The sequence below is a fragment of the Paramormyrops kingsleyae genome, chromosome 5 (genome assembly GCF_048594095.1).
Source record: "Paramormyrops kingsleyae isolate MSU_618 chromosome 5, PKINGS_0.4, whole genome shotgun sequence".
NCBI classification, from domain to species: Eukaryota; Metazoa; Chordata; class Actinopteri; order Osteoglossiformes; family Mormyridae; genus Paramormyrops; species Paramormyrops kingsleyae.
This window is the reverse complement of record NC_132801.1, coordinates 5139697-5160054: the sequence shown is the minus strand read 5'-3', so window position 1 is coordinate 5160054 and position 20358 is coordinate 5139697. Positions and strand designations below refer to the sequence as shown.

Below are 20358 nucleotides of genomic sequence, written 5' to 3'. Positions count from 1 at the left end.
TGTCGGAGGTCGGGAAATCAGAAAAAATCGAACGGAATAAACAAACCAAAGCTGCCAAAAATATTATAAGATGACAAAGAGAATGAATGTGCAATTATTTAGTCGAAATCTTCCAGGTCCTGGAGTGAGACGGGCGGTTGAAAGCCTGTTAAATGTGGTGAAAACAGTAGGTCGTCAAAAAAGTGGGGTCTCTTAAACTTGCCGGGGTGGGGTAGTCCCCACGATACAACGACCGCGAGACGGCAAATGGGTTAAAGACCGTAAGACCTGACACCTATGCATGCATACAAACACATTCGAGCACATGCTAGGATGAAAGCAACAGAGGATCACAAAGGAAGACTAGGGAATTAACTGACTTTGATGAGTCTTTATAAAATCCTGAGTTCCCGGAATCTACACCAGCCCGAACATTCGAGTCGGTCGACAAAATTAATATCATGAAATGTTTGTGCAGATAGTTTTATTACATCTTTCCACAGGTAGTTCTTCCTTTTTAACTACACATTGTGCTGTTCTTGTACGGCAAGCACCAGAAAAAAACATTTGTGGACAAAACAAGGGCACCTCCTGTTAGGGCCAAAAACCATCGTACTGAAGCGAAAGAAGCTACCGCGCTGGTGACAGTTTCCGTCCCGCAAAAACAAAACAAAGCAAGATAAAACGACAAAACACATTCCGATCGATTAACGGATTAACTGGTGATAAAATGTGTAAAACATAAGGCATGTGTCCTAAACACGCGTGAGAATATTGTACAGATACAGAACATTATGAGGTATGCGTCGTTTATGCATGAGCTTGTTCTTTGCAATTTCTCGTTCATTATACAGTGTTATTTTAAAATCTGACTACATGCACGATGTTGCGTACACAGTACCTTGCACTGTTTTTAAGGATTAAAAAATAAATCCCTATATTTAGTGACAGGCCACTTAGCACCGTTAAAATATGCATTAGACTTTTAACATATTGTACACGCGTTGTATTTAAACCCCGGCTGATACGCCCCCTCTCGGTCACTCCAGTGGTTATCGGAGCAAGGCGCGGTCCCGAGTCAGGGATGAGTCTGACGAACCACGCCCTCGAGGAGGAGTGGCTCGAAAGCTTGGGGTATGTACTGTTTTATAGATTGCGCGCACAAACAGTAAAAATCCATGTATATATATATTGTAAAAAGAAAAGTTTTGTTATAAACTACTAATATGATGCTCTTAAAACTAAGACAAAAAACATTATCATTTTACCGCTCTACCGAATCAGCTGACACAGCTACATCGGGAAACATATTTGAACTGCATAAAAATGAAAGACTCTACGGCAGTGTGCCGGGTAAAAAATAATCCTGAGGGTAAATCGCGGTTTCTGTGCGTTTACGTTCCGACTCTCGTGCCATAACACAACGCTGGCGCAAAAAATTGGGGCTTGTTAAAAATATATTTAAAAACTTAAATTCATGCAGTAAAAAACCTTTCAAACTGTAAGTAACTTTAATTAACAATTAAAATGAATAAAACTATTATGGAAATTCCTGATCCACTATTAGGGGTAGTTACGTTTTTAGCTAAACCCGTGGGGCCGTTATCTCCCTTGAGCTGTAGAAGTTTTATTTCGGCTCCCCCTTGTGGTCTGAAATGTAAATTTCCTTCTCAGCAAGATCAGACAAGTGTCTGCAGGCTGGAGTGGTGGGCAAGTCGAAAGGAGACGTGTGCGATAGAGCCGGCGTGCCAAACAGTTATTTCTTCGACCGAAAACGCTGTGAATAAATGATATTTGAGAACATAAATTTACCTGCTATACAAGCAATAACTGTAATTAACAGATATTTATAATTAAATGCCTGTTTCATATTTGTTCATATAGTGTGAGACATTTTCTATTCTTTTTTACACTTGCTGCTATACTTCCAGAAACTGGAAATTACGCGTTTGGTTCCACCTATTTCTTCCTGTTGACACACCCAGCTTTTGACACCCACTAACCTGTCACCAAACCCACTAACATTTCACCATGCCCAGTAACCTTTCGCTCCGCCCACTATCATTTCACCACGCCCATTTACCTTACACTCCGCCCACTAACAGTTCACCACGCTAACTTTAGACTCCGCCCACTGTCATTTCACCTGCCCAGTAACCTTTCACTCCGCCCACTATCATTTCATCACGCCCACTAACTTTACACCCCGCCCACTATCATTTAACCACGCCCACTAACTTAACACTCCGCCAACTATAATTTCACCACGCCCACTAGCCTTTCACCACACCCACTATAATTTCACCCCACCCACTAACATTTCACCCCGCCTACTTTCATTTCACCACGCCCACTACCCTCTCACTCCACCCACTCTCATTTCACCATGCCCACTAACCCTTTCACCATACCCACTACTCACACCTCAGATCAAGGATGATGGGGGGGGGGGAGAGTTCACTTAACACATTGTGAATGTGGGGGTAATATTGTGATAATAAATGGGTATGTTCAGATCGAATGAACACGTGTGGGGCAGAATAAGCAAAGAATCACCCTTGTTTTACAGACTGATTACTCCAGAGCAGCATCGTCGTGAGAATCAGCGACACTTACCAAACCTTTTTGCCAAAAAGGTCCAACGATTGTTTTCAGGTTGTATCACTAGATGTTCACATCACAAATAAACGACAGTGATCCCCTGGAAAGAGGCAATCAGGGATGTGTATGAAACCAACCCTGCTAGGATTCTCCGGATGTGGGTCAGGTGACCTCCACATCTAGCATGCATCAGTACAGATGACACTACACAAGACAAATAGGCTCCATTTTAAACTCCAGTCCTTGGGAAGGTACAGAATGTGCCAATTTCTTCCATGTTACCTGCATAATTGGAATCACTAGCGTGACCTCATTGTGCGTCCTACGTTATTAGTAGACGTGATGTTTCTGAGAAGGGAGATCTCATGCGAGCAGGTATGCCCAAACCACGGTCCTCCGAGCCTGAAGAGGGCGCTGATGTTTCATGTGACCTGAGCTGTAACCGGCTTCAGTAAAGGAGCTGCCCCACCCAAAGCTGCAGCTCAGGTGCTTAAGTATCTTTTAAAGCCAGACTCAGTCTGAGGATACCTGAAGGCAGAGAGTCCATTTCATTTCAGAATCATCACTATTGCCAGCTATCGAAATGCCATCTCAGATGGGGCTTTTGTTTTCTTGCGTTTGAGTTAGGTTAAACTAAAACAGAACAAAAAGTTCTACTAAACCGCCCATCAGAATGCCCTACAAGGTCACACTTGACGGTGTGTGACCTTCAACACAGACCTTGTGGTGGGGGTGTCCAAATCCGTTTTGTGTGCCTACTGAAAAAAACTCAGATTACCAGCCTTGCATCCACGACAAGCAGAAGTCCAACTGGAACAACCCTGTTCTTCCAACAGGGACGAGGAGGGATCAAGCATGGAAGTAACCAAATGCCACTCGACCTCAGCAGCGCAGCACATGAAGAAGGGGCTTACAGTGGACTTTTCGCTAAGATAATGCTCAATACAGGGCTGCTGTGTAAAACATCTCCAGCCAACGTCTGCCCAGGTCACACCACAGCTTAACTGCCGATTATGCCGAAAGATAACAAACAACTCTGAGTGCTAGAGGCCAGACTGAAATACTCAGAACTCAAATGAAGCTCCAATCCCACGTTAGCTCGTGCATTTTTTTTGTTTTGTTGTCAACAGGACTTGGCAGTGGAGGTTTGCATTCTGGAATTCCACATTTCTTTAAAATACTACAACTGTAATCCAAGGTTACAAACCTGCATCCAAGCAGGTAGGATTTGGGACTAGAACCAACAATGATCTCTCTATATCCTTGCCGACTTGTGATCAATGCTTTTTATAAATGGATGTGTCTCTGGCCCATGAGGAGGTTATGATGGTGAGCAGCTATGCTTGCTCTCCAGGATGGCACGCCAGTCATCATACCAGGAGAGCAGGCGACGGCGGGAGGGGCAAGGGGGCAGGTCCTTGTTGTGGCAGGCAGTGAAAAGAACATGCTCCCAGGTGGGGTTGGGTTCAACGCCTTCAGGAAAGAAACAAAAAACATTGTCAATCCAATCATCTTCTGACGCTGAGAATCACATGATGATCATCATCAACTTCCATAGTATATTATTTAAGTCTTTTATTTCTGATCACGATTCCAATTGAACAGATATTAGATATGGACATTCTTTTTGGCTTGTGGGAGTTTTACACAAAAATGTTCTGAGGGCAGAAGGAAAAATGATTGGTTCAGAGAGATCAGATTGTAGAGGAGGTGGGTCTAAACAACCAGAGGAGGTGGGACCAAGACATTTGATTGGTTGATCCCACCTCCTCTATTTACTTGAATCGACCTCCTCTACAATCTGATTGGTAATCTCTCTGAACCAATCATTCTCCTTCTGCCCTCAGAACATTTTTGTGTAATTTAAAACTCCCGTGGGCTGTAGTGAATAGATGAGTTAACTAGAGACTATGTAATTACGTAATGTGTAATTTAACTTCTGACAAATCAGTGCCCGTTGTGTGTAATGATCCACATGCAGGCTCACCAAGAATGTCTGGCTTATCGTCGATGAGCAGGTCCCCGGACACCAACGTCTTGTCCCTGGTCAGTATGGTCTGCTCCACAAACTCCCAGCCAAGATGTTTCTCTATCCAGGCATACTGGGGGGGGGGGGGGACCAGGTATCATCTGACAAACTTCTCAGAGACTAAGCAAACATCTTGCATAGAGCCAATACTGAGCAACTGCAGAAAGGAAGTCTTCAAAGTGGGTGGGACCATGTGCCTGTAATCACTGACTGGTTTAAAACAATGGGAATCAAGTAACCAATAGGAATTCAGTCGGTGATGGACTGTGCACCATAATCCCACCAACCGTGGACTTTGAACCTTGTCAATCAGTATTAAAATAGACGAGTTTGGCTGTACCTTCTCAAATGGGCAGAAGCTGTATTGCTTTATTGGGCTAGTGCAAATGAAGACATCTGTACTGCAGAGACAACAGAGGATGAACTATAAGATTGGCATTCACAACTCTGATCGACATTAAAAACAAAAGGACCCTGCATTCGAACAGATTAACACACTGTTTTGCCATTGGCTACTGGGTATATATACCATCTAAACGAATTTCACAGAGCGAATCCCAAAATGGGGTCTGCTGTTGGACCCTTGAGTTAATATCTTTCAATGAAAATACACACAAGGTTTGAGATCTGCTTTCAACAAAGCGTTACTAATGAATAACGCATGGGGTGTAGTGGATATTAACAGCATAAAATCAGATTTGGAGTGGAGAACACCCACCTGACTTGACATTAGTGAGTTGCACAGTAAGCTCTTCTGCACACTGGGCTTTATACAGCATACTCAGAGGACAATCGTGGAGAGGGGTGGGTGCTGCAGTGAACTAACCAATGAAAGCTGGCCATGCAGCTGTGAATTTAAATTTCTCCTCAGCAAAGGATTCTGGATTATACTGATGCAGCAGTCACAGGAGATCATGCAAACCTCACTGCGTGCAGGGAAGCATCTGGAGCTACATCTAAGCCTCTGCGTTTATTCAGACAGACATACTTTTCCATGCTGGACATCTCCTTCAATGCAGCCACACTTCCTGGAAGAGGCTCCAAGTCTATGAAGAAGTTCTTTGATTCCCAAATGCTGATGGCCTTCTCCTATACAGTCAACATAAAGTCACCGTCACATACTGAGGTGGGTCAGCTGTAAGCACAAACCGGGCGTTGCCTGATTTCAAGTACAAAGTCTGGAGTCCACCTGCAGATCTGACCTTTTAGACTGAATGAGAGAAAAAAAATCAAGCTTAACTTTTCTGCACCCTAGCCTAATGCATTAAAATCCAGTCCTAATGGAAAACCTGGTATTGGTCTCCAGCAGATCTCTAGATCAATAACGAAAAGGTTATTCAGGACCTCCTTCACTAGCATATCTAGCGCTTGTACAGAGGCAAATCAGAGTCAGTGGATCAAAATAGATAAACAAACAAACAAAGAAAACCTCACTCTAAAGCAGTTATTTTTCAGCACATTCCAAATCGTAGTTGAGGAATAAAATACGGTGATGGCAAGAATTACGGAGACCACTGGCACGTACAGTGACAGAATCAAGATCGAAATACAAACTCCTAATCATCCGACAGTATATTAAATCAAGAAGGATAATTACAGCTGGTCATTAATATAGATTAGTGAACTTCAGAGATTTGACCACCACTAGCAAAACTGCATGATATATGAACAGACCCACCCGAAAAGCCGGTGTTCTGACGAGTTGAACTACCTATCGAGACGTACTATCGAGCCTTTTTGCGCATGTGCAGTTCCACCGTCTTGGAATTAGGGTTAGGTTTTAGGGGTTTGGGTTAGGGTTAGGATAAGTGTTTTTGGGGGTTTAGGGTTAGGGCTAGCACTACGGTAGGATAACTCGACAAAGTAGCTCATTTCGACAGAACACCGACATTAATGTACTTACACAGAGATCCCTTCTCAGTTCCCCGTACTGGTTCGAGACCCAAAATCCTCTCCGATTCTCCAGGCTGATGTAGGGCTCGTTGGGGTACTTGGCACGGTATTTCTTCAGAAATCCACCCTCAAAGTCCGCAATTACGCCGTCCATGTCCACCAGAACCCGAAGCCGCTTAGTGTAAGGGGGGCGGCTCGGTGTCCCATGTGCGCCGGAGAAATACCTGGGCGGAACCGGCGAGCCTCTCGACCGGAGGAAGCGCAGGAACCTCGGCAGGGCAAACATCACAAGCTGCCGTATAACCACTTTCAAGCACCCGTTCGTGAGTTAAATGAACATACCAGGAGAAAGTGATAGGATTGCACAAAAGTCCACCAGAACTTGTAAGCGGTGAACAATAGCTGCAGTGTTGGCTTATTTTTCACAAGACTGGGTTTCATTTATCAAACTAAACTTATTTGATTTAAAAAAAATGCCCAACATAACGGCAGTCAGATACAGTATCGTATCATAAATATATTGCTTTGCTACACCGAGTGGGTGCAGCATGCAGTCAGAGTGTATAATCTGACGCCGTTTTTTGCAGTGTGTGTGCTGAATTAATATGGACATTTAACGTGCATCGCTCCAGCAGCCGCTGTTCAATGGCCATTTGGGGTCACCAGTCCATTTGGGGTCGCTTACACCGGGTGCAATGTCGGCTTAGGGCGGAGCGCCTCTTAATAAAACTGCCCCGATGCCCCGCCGATCAACCATACATCGGTGCTCTGCAAGGCTACGGATCTACACCGCAGCGCACACCCTGAGTAGAGGAAATGCCCAGCAGACGCGATAACCCGGTAGTACCCTGTTGTCGTTCCTGCAGCGGTGAACTCCCTTAAAGGAGTAGGCCTTGTTTTTTAAGTTAAGATGCGGGCAGGCGTTAATTGCGCAGACGTACTCAAATGAGGAGTGCCGAAGCATATTCAGAATTGTTCAGGACAGTCACACTAGATGTGTCAATGACATTGTTTTTTGAAAATCGCCACTGTTTTTGATTTTAATCAGTCCGATGTCAGTTTTAGATAAAAAGAAAACGCACATGTAACGTAAGTTAGTTGTGAAATTGTAAACCACAGACATATAGTTGCTGTATCATTAATAATATTTTTACAAATGTTGGGTCACAATTACATGGAAGCAGCAGGTTTACATGAAATCCGCCGTCGCCCTTTTAGGGACTATGACGTAATGCAGCAAAATCTCGTCGGGCGGCGAGCCTTATAGGCAAATCTCGCGGTGTTTCCTCCCTCAGTGGCGGCTCTCAGGGCCCCTCACTCACTCCGGTCTCGTTCCTGACATTTGAATGAAATCGGACCGAGAAAGCACCGCGGTCAGCCACAGGAAAAAGAATGGCTTCAGCTCTGGAGCAATTCGTGAACAATGTGCGACAGCTCTCCGCTCAAGGTATGGACGCCGGGCGTTTTTTTGATAAATTAAATTACTGGAATAACAAACTAGCCATTTGGAAGCAGAGGCTTGCCCGCTATGCAGCGCTAGCTTTTTTGCTTGATCATGTAAACACGCCTCTTATATGCATCTAGCCAGCAAAAGACCTTATTTTACACCCAGGATAATAGGCTAAAGACTCAGAAGTCTTTGCTTGTCGATGTACCAAAAGCAACAGTTAATGTCATTGTCACCAAGACTTTTGTGTTTCTCGGGAAAATATTGCCTAGTAGAATGTCGAGCGATAGTCCCAACTCATCTCTTTCCTTATTGGCTGTATTTCACCACGGACGAATCCTATTGGCTGTTAGCCCTGTCAATCTCTCCGTCGGCTACACTTCCTCCCAAAATGCATGCAGGCCCTGACAGAATTTCCACCCTGCACCCTGTCTCGTGTCGCTATGTATAATTCAATTTTCCTAATTATACTATGTATACTGACGGAGTGATTTTTAAGTTTATATAATATAACTTTTGGTTGTTAAAATGATCAAGCATTTTAACCCTGTAAGATCATGATAATGTGACCGACAAATAGCCTCGCTATTCGTGATTTTGTAACAGCTGGTATGTCATGTCCTGGATCTAAAGTGTTGACATAATCTGTAAATAAACACAGTCCCTTAAAAGCTGAAGTAATGTTTTAGCCTGCAAGGTGATTTTTGCACATTTTTCTTAAGATCGAAAAGGCTCGATAACTGTTCTTTAGCTGTGCACGAAATTAAAAATAATAGTGTCAGATCTGTTTGGAGCATTCACGACGCTGAATGGGGATGTTTGACTGCTGTGCTCCAGCGTCACTGACAGCTGGCGTATCGCTTTTACGGCGGTAGCTGCATCGATCGATGCCGACACGTTCTGCTGTTACTTTAATTATTACCGTTGATTACACACTCGGGCACCATGAACGTGTGTATATATATATATATGGCTTAAATCCAGCCACCTTGTCTTGCACTATTCTTTGTTTTTGCACTGTTTAAATAATCGCAAATTTCTCTTTTACTCTCACTTATCGTGTGTATGTCTCACTGTTCCTGTGATAATGTTATCTGCTGTTACTGTATACTTGTAAATGGACAATGACAATAAAGCTCATTTTGCTTGACGTACAGTATTTCCTTGGGGCAGATCTGCCCGGGAAGAGTGTATAAATTCACGGGCTTGTAGATCCGCTGGTTTAATGTTTCCCTCTCCTCTCAGGTCAGATGACTCAGCTTTGTGAGCTGATCAACAAGAGCGGTGAGCTGCTGGCGAAGAACCTGTCCCACCTGGACACGGTGCTGGGGGCCCTGGATGTTCAGGAGCACTCCCTGGGGGTGCTGGCTGTGCTGTGAGTGCTGCCATGCTTGGGCCGATGGGTTTATCCCTGGTGCCACACTCGGGACACCAACCATGGGGCGTTTCGCTGTCTGTGTTTGCAGCCAGTGTTGGGGATACTGGTCTGTGATCTTTTCTGAGTGTTTTTTTGGGATTGGGCTGTTGTACTTTGCACCAAGAATCACAATAAACTGTGATAATGAAGTGTCTCAAAATATGCAAAGATTTAATTAGGATTCAGATATGTTGGATCTTCTCACCTTTACTTGTGGGAGTTTTACTTACACAAAAATTTTCTGAGGGCAGAAGGACCAATAAGATAACCAATCAAACTGAAGAGGACGTGGGTCCAAGCAACTTCTGGAGGCAGCACCAAGACATCTGATTGGTCGGTCCCACCTCCATCAGTTGCTTGGACCCATATCCTCTACAATTTGATTGGTTCAGAGAGATAACCAGTCATTGTTCCCTCTGAGCATTTGTGTGTGAGTAAAACTCCCATGAGCGATGTTTTTATGTGTCTGTATGCTTAACTGCAAACCAGCTGCATCACTATCAGCGAATGGGTTTGATTTTAATATGCTCTGCAGTTTATTCAATCCGTGGTTCAGTCAGGCCAAATAAATTGAGAAGTATACGGTATGTGGCATACAGAGATTGCTGTTTCCCGCCACTTGCAATTATAGTTGACCATAAGTGGTGACTGTTTAAAAGCACAGCAATAGGGCTGAACGATATATTGTTTCAGCATCGTCATCTTAATGTGTGCATGCGCAATAATTCCATTGCATTTGTTGCCACTGCTTTGTGTCTGTTTACACAACTCCCAGCAACACCACCGACATATTTGACACACATTATTCGTAGACAATAACAGGGTCTGTTTGGCTATAGTTTATTTCGGGTAAATGTAATCTTTTTTTTAATATAAGTATTGCAGTATTACTCATGGAAATGTAACATCTCCTAATGTGATATCATGCAGCCCTACGCAATGTGACGTCGACAACTTCTGGCCGAGACTGGTGATCGTCGGCAGACATTTTGCTTTTGGCGGTTCTGCGTGTTAGTCGAGAAAACAGCTAGTTATGGATGCATTAAATGCATCTGTGCTTTTGAAGCACTGTACAGCTCTCAGAAGGTGAGCCTTATGCTCAGTCCGCGGTTATCTAGCTGTGTGTGGCTCAGTTGGTTAATCCTCAGCTCAGCTATCTGCCCGTGGTCAGAAGGTTGTCGGTTCGAGCCCTGGCCTTGGTAGAATAGTCACATTTATGCTGGGCCTTGAGCAAGGCCCTTAGTCAATCCTCTGTAATGTTTTCGGGGTGCTGGGTAAATGACCATGATGGGATATGTGAGGAGAAGCATTCAAGTGTACTTGCACTCATATTTGGGCAAATGAAGCGTAATTTTATTTCGGAACGGTGGTGTCTCCAGGGCTGGCCCAACCCTTTTGATTAAGCTAGCTGTCATTTGTCATCTTCCTTCATTCTGATTGGCTGATAGGGGTCGCCCTGCGTGTGTCACAGGGGTGTAATGTGTCTTGCGAGGCGGCCAATCACAGGGCGGCGTGTTCTGCATGCCGAGGATGTGGTCGCTGGCAGTGATCCCCGCCTCCTGTCCCCCCCTGCAGGTTCGTAAAGTTCTCCATGCCCAACATCCCCGACTTCGAGACGTTATTCTCCCAAGTGCAGCTCTTCATCGGCGCTTGCAACGGAGAGCACATCCGATATGCCACGGATACCTGTGAGTGTCGGCGCGTCGCGCCCCCCGATTCCGGTCCTTACCACAAGGCACCCTGTCCCTCCTGAGAGGGAGACGCAGCGGGGGGGGGGGGGGGGACTGACGGCTGTGGTTGGACTGTAAGGGGGAAAACAACCAATAGGATTAAAGCCTGGTTCATGCTTTTAGGACAGACATGGACAGATTTAAACTGAGGGATTTAGAAAATAAGCAGATGCTGCTTGGTTTGCTACCAAACAATGTATTTTATTGTTGTTCTTTTATTATTGTTTAAACGTACTTATTTTTTTCCTCTCCAGTCGCTGGCCTCTGCCATCAACTGACAAATGCCCTGGTGGAACGTAAGCAGGCAAGTCTGCCTATTTATTTTGACTTTTTCTTTGGTTTGTTCGATCATCCTTTTTCTACGCAGGGTGTGCTGCTGTATTCTTGAGTCGTCTGTGTGAGCAAAGAGATCACTGGGCTTTGAACACATGTCCAGCTGTTTAGGTTCAGCCCCACCTTGCCCCTCCCCCAGTTCTTGTGACTGGTATTTATTGGTTAATAACAGACGCTGGCTGCCTTTGTCCTGAAGCTGTCCTTGTTTCCTCCTGTCCACAGCCCTTGAGAGGGATCAGCATACTCAGACAGGCAGTAGACAAAATGCAGATGAATGCAAACCAACTTACCTCAGTTCACGCAGACCTGTGTCAGGTAGGCCCAGCGTCCCCCCCCCCCAGCATGTTGTCGCTTTCCGAGGCTCGTCAGCGGTGACGTGATCTTCACCTTGGTGCATGTATCCAAAACCCATTTATGTGTCCTTCTCTGACCTCCAAGGACGTTGTGGGCTGCGGTCCCCAAAAGCACCATAGCGATTCCCTTTAAGGTCCTAGTGGCGACTTAACACTCGAAAGTGTTGTTTTTTTTAATCTAAGCCACACTGGGTGCTGTTTCAAAAGAAACACACTCGCAGAGGCAGGGGCTCAGAAGGAACACTGGTTAGCCCCTCCCTCGAGGTGACGACTGCCCACTCGCTGTCGCCCCGCAGCTGTGCTTGTTAGCGAAGTGCTTCAAGCCGGCGCTGCCGTTCTTGGAAGTGGACATGATGGACATCTGCAAGGAGAACGGAGCCTACGACACCAAGCACTTCCTGTGTTACTACTACTACGGCGGCATGATCTACACGGGCCTGAAGAACTTCGAGCGAGCGCTCTACTTTTACGAGCAGGTACGCTTCCCTCTCCGCTCCGAATCGCCGGGGATGGACCCCAGCAGAATGCCTCCCCCTGATTACCCCCTGATGGCGTGATTCTGGCTTGTAAGACGCCTTCGGATACCGACCTCAAGGCAACAGCCTTTATTGTGGCCTGTGAGAGTCTCCAAAATAAGTCAGAAGTCTGGACACACCTACTGAGTGCTGTGACAGATAACCTGCCCCCCACAATCCCCCAACCTAATCCTTATACAGCTGGTTTGGGGTGAGTTTAATTGAAGAGTAAGAGCAAGGCAGCCAGTTTGTGCCCAGACCTTGTGGAGCTTCCTTCAGGACTGTTGGAGAAGCATTCCAGGGGGCTACATCTGGGAGCTGGATGAAAGAATGCCAAGAGTCTGCAATGCTGTCATCAAAGCAAAAGGGGGCTGTTTTGAAGGGTCTGAAATTTGAGGAAAATCTTGAGATGCTGAGCACTTTCCTTTGTCGTTGCAGTATTTGATAGTTCACTGCATCAAGGCCTTATACTGTAAAGTGAACAGCAAAGCTAAAATAGAAACAGATGCATTAAAAGCAGGTGTGTCCAAACTTTGACTGTTATTGACACGAACATGAACCCAATATTGTGTTTGAAAGCTGTTGCTTAATTCTCCAGCATACACTGATGCGTGGCTTTGGAAGTTAGTGCACTTTCAGACGGGTTTAAATTCTGTGGTTGGCACCTCTGGGCCCTTGAGCAAGGCCCTTAACCCCCACTGCCTAGGGACCGCCGGACCCTGCCCTCTGATCCTCGTTTGTATGTCACTTTGTATAAAAATGTGACATGAATTAATGTAAATAGGTGTAATGTAATGTATGGAGAGGACAGTGGGTTACGCAGTTGCACGATTTATGGGTGACCTTTTTATTTAGGCTATACACAGCATTGCTGGGTGAGATTAGCATTCTCTGTCACAAACAGAAGCAATGAAACATCTGGTAAACCGGTCAGCAATTCCACCATAAATGTTGTCGCATTTCCCCTATCCACCAGCAGGGGGGATTTTGAGGCAGATATGACATTGAAGTACATTCCTCATGCCTTGTCCACACGTACACGGGTAAATTTTAAAACGGTGTTTTTCCTCCTCCATTAAAAAAAAAATTTAAAAAATCCCCGTCCACATGAACATTGTCTTCTAAAATATTTCCGTCCACATGAAACCGCAAAAATGCACTGCCAAGAGCATGCCAAACCAACAGGTGGCATTATAACTCTAACCGTACTGCCCTGTTAGCCAATCAGAAGCCTAATTGTCAGTCTGACGTTAAAGAAAGTGGACAACGGTGCACAATCTGACGTTTCGTGCCAAAAACTCCGTTTTCCCTGTCTACATGTCGACGCTGAAAACGGAGTTTCTTAAAACCTTCACCCTGGATGGAGTTTTACAAAAGCTCCGTTTTCAGTGACCTGAGACGCCGTTTACGTGTGGACAAAAGCCCAAGACGTATAGAAAAAGGTACGTTTTAAAATATACCCGTGTACGTGTGGACAAGGCATCAGTCTGAGTTGTTGCCCCCAGGCCATAACCACTCCTGCCATGGCGGTCAGCCACATCATGCTGGAAGCCTACAAGAAGTACATCCTGGTCTCTCTCATCCTGCACGGGAAGGTGCAGCAGCTGCCCAAGTACACTTCGCAGATAGTGGGCAGGTTCATAAAGGTGAGTGGGCCGGACGCGGCTGAGCTGGGGGCCGCAGAGTTGTGGCCATGGGCTCCGTATAACACGATGGGCAGAACTCTGAGTTTTCATAGGTGTTTTGGAGCCTGTCTTGAACATACTGACACGTTCACGCCTGTGTGTTTCACTGCATTGGTAGTATAAATAAAGGCCCATCTAAAGGGCACATCTGCAAGCTTCCTCCTGGGCTTTGACCCCACAACCATCTGTAGGCCCAAGCCCACATCCTTAGCTGCCTGGCTGGGCCCTACGGTTCATGTATGTGAAATGCTTACTATGGTATCACCCCACCCTCATATTTGCGCCGTGACTGTGCTTGGTCTCGTCCCCGTGCCCCCAGCCCCTCAGCAACGCCTACCATGAGCTGGCCCAGGTGTACGGAACTAACAACCCCACGGAGCTGCGGAGCCTGGTGAACAAGCACAGCGAGACGTTCACACGGGACAGCAATGCTGGCCTGGTCAAGCAGTGTGTCTCCTCTCTCTACAAAAAGAACATCCAGAGGCTAACCAAGGTCAGTGCCCCCTGGGGTCCGGCGTGGGGGGGGAGGGGGAGATGTGTGTGTGTGTGTGTGTGTGTGGCCACGCTGGCTCCTGCCTGCGGTGCTTTTGGCCTGGATTTCTCCAGCGGGCTCGCTGAGGTGCGCAAGTGGGTCAAACAGACGTTTCGTGATCTTGTGCTGCCGTGCGTACAGGTCTTTGCTCGTCCAGACTAACTCATGTGCAGCTTCTGTGTGTTTCATCTCTCTGGCTTTAGTACACATTTCTCTGGCTTTAGTACACATCTCTCTCGCTTTAGTACACATCTCTCTCGCTTTAGTACACATCTCTAGCTCATTTTTGACTAACTTTAAGCATACTTCCTTCTCTGCTTTCTGAGAGGAACCTGTAAAATCCTATCACATGCTTGTTAACAATATTAATATAATAATAATTATATTAATTATCCTGGATAGATTTTAAACAGATTAGCATTGCATCTCTGCTGATTGCAGGCAGTCTGGATTTGCTGAGAGACTCGTTTGATCCCTTAAATATCAAGAGATACTCATCTTGCTCTTTGGTTGGTGATTTTGGTAACAAACCCAAGGTAACCGGTCACTTGTTGACTCCCCCATACAGACCTTCTTAACGCTATCCTTGCAAGACATGGCGAGTCGAGTGCAGCTGTCGGGCCCCCAGGAAGCGGAGGAGTATGTGCTGCACATGGTGAGCATCCGGGGGACGCGGGTCCGGGGGACGCGACCCGCACTGGGCCCGGTTGCCTGACTGTCTCCGCAGTAACCCTGTTGGGTTGGCATGACGGATGAGGGAAATACCATGGCGATTGTGCAGATCAGAATTATCTTTTTGTTCACCCTGATCTGCTTCTTTATTATAATAATTTTTTATCTTCTGAAAAGCTAATCTTCATATCCAACAGAAACCCTTCAATGGTAATTCTGTCACTTTGCACTTGGGGACAGTGTAAGCTGTCCTGGAGTAACTTGAGTGTTTTTATGGTTTATGGTTTATCACTGTTTCTCCCTCCCACCCCCCCCCCTTTTTTTTTTAGATTGAAGATGGTGAGATCTACGCCAGTATAAACCAGAAAGATGGTATGGTCTGCTTCCATGACAACCCAGAAAAATACAACAACCCTGCGATGCTCCATAAAATTGACCAAGAGGTGAGCCTGTTCGCAAATAAATGTCTTGAACATCTTCTAAAAATATATTTGGTAGTTATTTGACCCAACCTCTGGGTCCCGATTGGTTTGCTGCTTCAGACTTGGGTCCCGATTGGTTTGCTGCTTCAGATCTGGGTCCTGATTGGTTTGCTGCTTTAGACCTGGGTCCTGATTCATAACTTATCTCTGAGAATCTCTCTTACTGAAAATGAGTGATGCCGGTTTTGTCTTTTCGTTTGTGTTTTTAGAATAGGACCAGGAATGCGATGCCATGAGTGTAATGCCCAAAAGTGATTGGCGGGGAGGGGAATATATTACAGAATTCCAAGATGTAGCTACTAATTTGTCCTTCAGCTCTTAGTCAGAGCTGCAGCAGAATGAGTACATACACATATGGGGGGGGGGGGGGTGGTCTGGGTGGGTGTATGTAGTTGGTTTTCCTAAGGGCCACGACAGACTATAGAAGCAGCCAGGGGCGCCGTAAGGGGGAGGAAAGCTAGGACGATTCCAAGGGCCCCTGAGCGACAGGGGCCCTAAAAAATTAGGAAAATAACTGGATTGGTTTAGACTGGGGGGCCTAATATGATATGCTTTCATGGGGCCCAAAATCTCTAGCAGCGCCCCTGAAAGCAGCTAACAGATTATGCGTGACACAGACTCTCCTGCAGCTCAGATGGTGTCTGTGTAGGTTTTGCATGTCGATTGCTAGCAGGCTGGGCTATTAGAAATACTCATTTGTTTTGTTTTCTCCCTAAAAGAAGTGATGTCATGTTTGGGAGAAGCACAGGCAGGCCTCAGGAATTATAAGCCTTACATATAAGGGTTATATCTTTGTGCCTAAGATCTCCTTGGAAACAGCCGCTCTGTTAATAATCTTTGTTATAGGATAATTCATAATGATAGATTTTTCTTCCCTTTGTCTGCTGTGTGTTTTTTTTCCTCTCCTGCTTGGATGGGTCTTCATCAAAACAAAACACCCTGCCTCCCTCCTTCGTCTGCCTCCCTGTCTCCCTGCTTCCCTCCCTTTCTGCCCCCCTCCCTGTCTCCTTCCCTCCCTCCTCCCTGTTTCCCTCCCTTCCCGTCTCCCTCTGAACACAGATGCTGAAGTGTATACAGCTGGATGAGAAGCTAAAAGCCATGGATCAGGAGATCACTGTAAACCCGCAGTTTGTCCAGAAGGTGAGCTGTTCCAGCCAGGTGGCTGGGGGTTCATCCTGCAGAAGCGGCAGCTTCTAATCCTGGGGAGTGATCATGCTCTCGTAGCCCCTGAATGGAGAGCTTTACGGTGAACTTAATTCAGTGAAAACAGCAGAATAGAACGGCTACATGTAAATCCTTAGCACGTGTGTGCTCTTCTAAGAAATCAGTCACATTTCTAAGCAACTCCATTCACTTATTTTTTTATATTCTAAGAGTTAAACTCTTTTGCTTTTTAGAGGATTTTAAAATTATTTTTATTTTTGCAGACCATGACTAAGAGTAGAGGCTGTTAATATTTTGATTGATTAACCCAAGTCTAATGGGCGTCACTCTACAGTAATTTACTAGGTGATGTCCGCAAACCTAAGCTAACATTATTATATATAATACACATGTACTGTCCAGCGTATGATGGGGTTACACGCTGATCAGCTCGTCGTAAGCCGAGTATGAATATGATATATATATCATATATGATTGACAGACAAACAAATAGCAATAAATACATGATAAATTAAGTAAGGAATTTGGGGTGTAAAGGTACACAGAAATCACGGTTCGGTACATCTTTGGTACAGCAGGGTCAAAGAAACAAAACTAAATGCTTCTTTTTTTTCTTTCTTAAACAGTAGTTTACTGAACAGAATATGGCTGGTTTTCTTAAATGAAAATTCTGTCAATACTGATGCAACCTACTAATAAACAAATTAACTTGAAAGTAAATCAGAATAAATATTCCCTCAAGTAAATAAAAATAAAATAAATATCCATTAAGGTGCACATTTAGAAAATTAACTGTACCTGATTTGTACTGTATTCACATTCGCAGCTTTCAGCTTCATATTAGAACTGTGCAACACAAATATTGTCTCAAAAAAACAGAGTAAAACAAATTAAATATCCGTTATGGTGCAGCATTTAAAAAATACCTGTGCTGTACTTGTATTCACATTAACAACGTCCAGCTTCACGTTAGGACATACACGCTTGTGTAGCGACGCTGCTTCATCCGGCCCTTTCCGAATGTCGCTCGGGGGAAACGCGCAAACACACAAAGGTTCTGCATTAGCTACATATGCGTACCGAACCGAAAGACCTTAAGGTACTTAAACTTTTCGGTACGAATACGTGTACCGTTACACTCCCAGTACTGTCACTGAATAAGCAAGTAAATCATTTTAACTACATAAATAACAGTAGTTGAATACTGATTAAATGAATACTTGTTTATTTGGGTAAAAAGAGAAAAAACACAACACGATACGCTGTTAAACATTGTATGAGATGTTTACACCCAAGATGGCTACAGAGATTGGAAACATGACCACGCGGACGCTGCCATCGCCCGGTATCAGTAGAAGATATCGTTCGGGATATCGCCAGCCTGGGAACAGATCGAAATTCGAAGTCTGATGACTGCTGAATGTGCATCGCTCTCGCACCGTCGTGAAGTCGAACCATTGTAAATCGAGGAGCATCTGTATAAGACAGAGACCAGGAAAAAGAATAACAGACCTGTGAATGGATGGCAGGTCTCCCAGTCGAAATCTGTTGATCTAAACCTTTTTCAGATCTTATATATATGGCTTATTCAAGGATAATAGATGCTTTTTAGGGTGTTTTCCAGTCTGGTCCTTGGGGATCCACAGACAGTCCTTGTTTTGGGAGGTATCAGGGAGCAAAAATGTGGACTGTCTGGCAGGGAGCAAAAATGTGGACCACCTGTGGGTCTCTGAGGACCAGGCTGGGAAACACTGGGATAGTCAGACAAAGGTTATGGACACCACCTACTAGTGTAGCCTCCCCTGGTTTCAGTTAGCTGTACACTGTCACTCATCCCTCGTTACCTGTCCTGTTCTCTTGTTCAGTCCCATGATGCTTTTGGTTTGTTCATTCTGTTGTCGTTTTTGTCATTGTGCTGAGAGCCTGAGTGATACAGACCATAATTCCCACCCCATGTTTCCCATCGCAGAGTATGGGATCGCAAGAGGACGACGTCGGAAGCAAGACATCAAGCTACTCTTGAGGGTTTTTCGTTGGTTTGATTTTCGTTTCATTTTTTTTTTTTGCTTTGGTTTTTTGGAGGAAACGCAGTCTCAGATCAGATTCTTGTAAGAAGACCGTTTTTAAAAGGAGGGAAATTCTGTTGAGCCTGGACGTTGTTCAAGAAAACACAAAGTCACACAATGTCTCGAGGAAAACTAAACAAAGTTTGTCAGTGTTTTATTTATCAATGTTCAGATGGAGGCCTCATTGCCATAAAATACGAAAATAAAAAAACTGGACTTATTTGTTCAAAAATAACTGGTGAAAATGTTTTTCACTTATTTTGGTTGGTATATTTCACTTACTAGGTGTCTAATCAGTGAAGAGGAATAGTATGAAAACGCTACAGTGGTCTGTATGTGAAACAGAATTTCCAAAATAACTCAAGAGCATCGGAAGTAGGGAGATTTGCTCCTACCAAAGATGACGAAGATGCTTTTGCCAGGGCAGAACAGATTTTCTTTGAGCCTCTAGGGGTCGCCCGTGGTTTTGCGTGTAAAGATGTTTATTAATCAGACTGAGAACCAGAGGGTGCAAGAAATGCGCCAAAAAAGAAATTTAAATTGCTGAAGGTCTCAACTGACCGTTTAGGGATGCTAGCTACGTTAATTAGAGCATATTTTACATTTCGCCACATTTCCTATGTTTGAATTATTAAAGTGTTTTCACGAATTTAGTGTTTTGTATGTCTTAGTGCAGTATTTTAATTATCATATGTGAGAAATGTTGAAAGAGTACAAATAATTCACTTTCATGGGGGGTTAAATGAGAGTCAGTACATGCAAAGGAACCTTAACATTGGGGCTGGATGAACAGCCCTGTAATAAGACTGGGAGGAAATAAGTTTTGAACAGCAGTGCGGCGTTGGAAAGTTATATTACATTTAAATTTTAGCATGTTAATATTGGAACTTTGCTTGCCTTACACGGCAAGGTACATAAGATGAGTATACGTATAAATCGTAATTTTCTTACTGTTACTTTACTATTTGCGTGGTAAAGAAGGATATCGGGAACATTTCGTTGGACATCTTTCTGCATCTCAGATGGGCCACTGTACCTAATTTGACTTTTGTAATGTGCCTGCATTCTTACCAGCAGCTCAAGAACACGTTAACTGTTATGGGCCCATCGGAGGCGTGGGTCGATGCTCGGATTTTAAACCATCAGAGCTTGTCGCGTACGATTAGTTGGCCGCAAAAATGAAACTCCATGCGAGGACTGCGTAAATTAGAACCGGAAGTGGCGTCAATTTACGTGCGGTGGCGTCGGAGGATTGTACAGACGAGGTGTTTGGGGTGGTACTGAAAACCAAAAGCAGTTAATACAGAGTAACGCAAACACTTTAAGTTTAAGTTTGTTAAGCGTATCAGGTTGTGAGCTGCACGTCAAAATAATAAACGATTAATAGCTCCCCACTGACTAAGAACTTGGTGTGAGAGGGCGGAAACTTTTTTTCTTTGAATGGCACTACCAAAGACATA

The 20358-nt window shown here is 44.7% G+C and overlaps 2 protein-coding genes across 2 annotated transcripts; one reads left to right on the top strand and one right to left on the bottom strand.

Moving 5' to 3' along the window:
* Positions 1-355: 355 nt before the first annotated feature.
* Positions 356-7351, bottom strand: LOC111860595 (5'(3')-deoxyribonucleotidase, mitochondrial). Its single transcript, XM_023844427.2, has 5 exons — positions 6513-7351; positions 5598-5698; positions 4950-5010; positions 4568-4682; positions 356-4053 (listed from the first exon to the last, which is right to left on the bottom strand). The coding sequence occupies exons 1-5, from the start codon at positions 6786-6788 to the stop codon at positions 3902-3904; spliced, it is 705 nt and encodes a 234-aa protein (XP_023700195.1). The 5' UTR covers positions 6789-7351; the 3' UTR covers positions 356-3901.
* Positions 7352-7773: 422 nt separating this feature from the next.
* On the top strand, positions 7774-19133 carry cops3 (COP9 signalosome subunit 3). Its single transcript, XM_023844425.2, has 12 exons — positions 7774-7949; positions 9195-9324; positions 10942-11054; positions 11351-11400; positions 11652-11744; positions 12079-12258; positions 13803-13943; positions 14302-14475; positions 15083-15169; positions 15516-15629; positions 16728-16808; positions 18802-19133. Exons 1-12 carry the CDS (start codon positions 7895-7897, stop codon positions 18853-18855), a joined length of 1272 nt encoding a protein of 423 aa, XP_023700193.1. The 5' UTR covers positions 7774-7894; the 3' UTR covers positions 18856-19133.
* The last annotated feature ends 1225 nt before the right edge of the window (positions 19134-20358 follow it).

Coding starts and splice junctions, on each gene's coding strand:
- cops3 (XM_023844425.2), top strand. CDS start 7,895: ATGGCTTCAGCTCTGGAGCAATTCGTGAACAATGTGCGACAGCTCTCC. Junction 11,055..11,350: donor CCGATATGCCACGGATACCT/GTGAGTGTCGGC, acceptor TTTCCTCTCCAG/TCGCTGGCCTCTGCCATCAA. Junction 12,259..13,802: donor CGCTCTACTTTTACGAGCAG/GTACGCTTCCCT, acceptor TGTTGCCCCCAG/GCCATAACCACTCCTGCCAT.
- LOC111860595 (XM_023844427.2), bottom strand. CDS start 6,788: ATGTTTGCCCTGCCGAGGTTCCTGCGCTTCCTCCGGTCGAGAGGCTCG. Junction 5,699..6,512: donor AACTGAGAAGGGATCTCTGT/GTAAGTACATTA, acceptor TTGACTGTATAG/GAGAAGGCCATCAGCATTTG. Junction 5,011..5,597: donor GAGATGTCCAGCATGGAAAA/GTATGTCTGTCT, acceptor TTGTCTCTGCAG/TACAGATGTCTTCATTTGCA.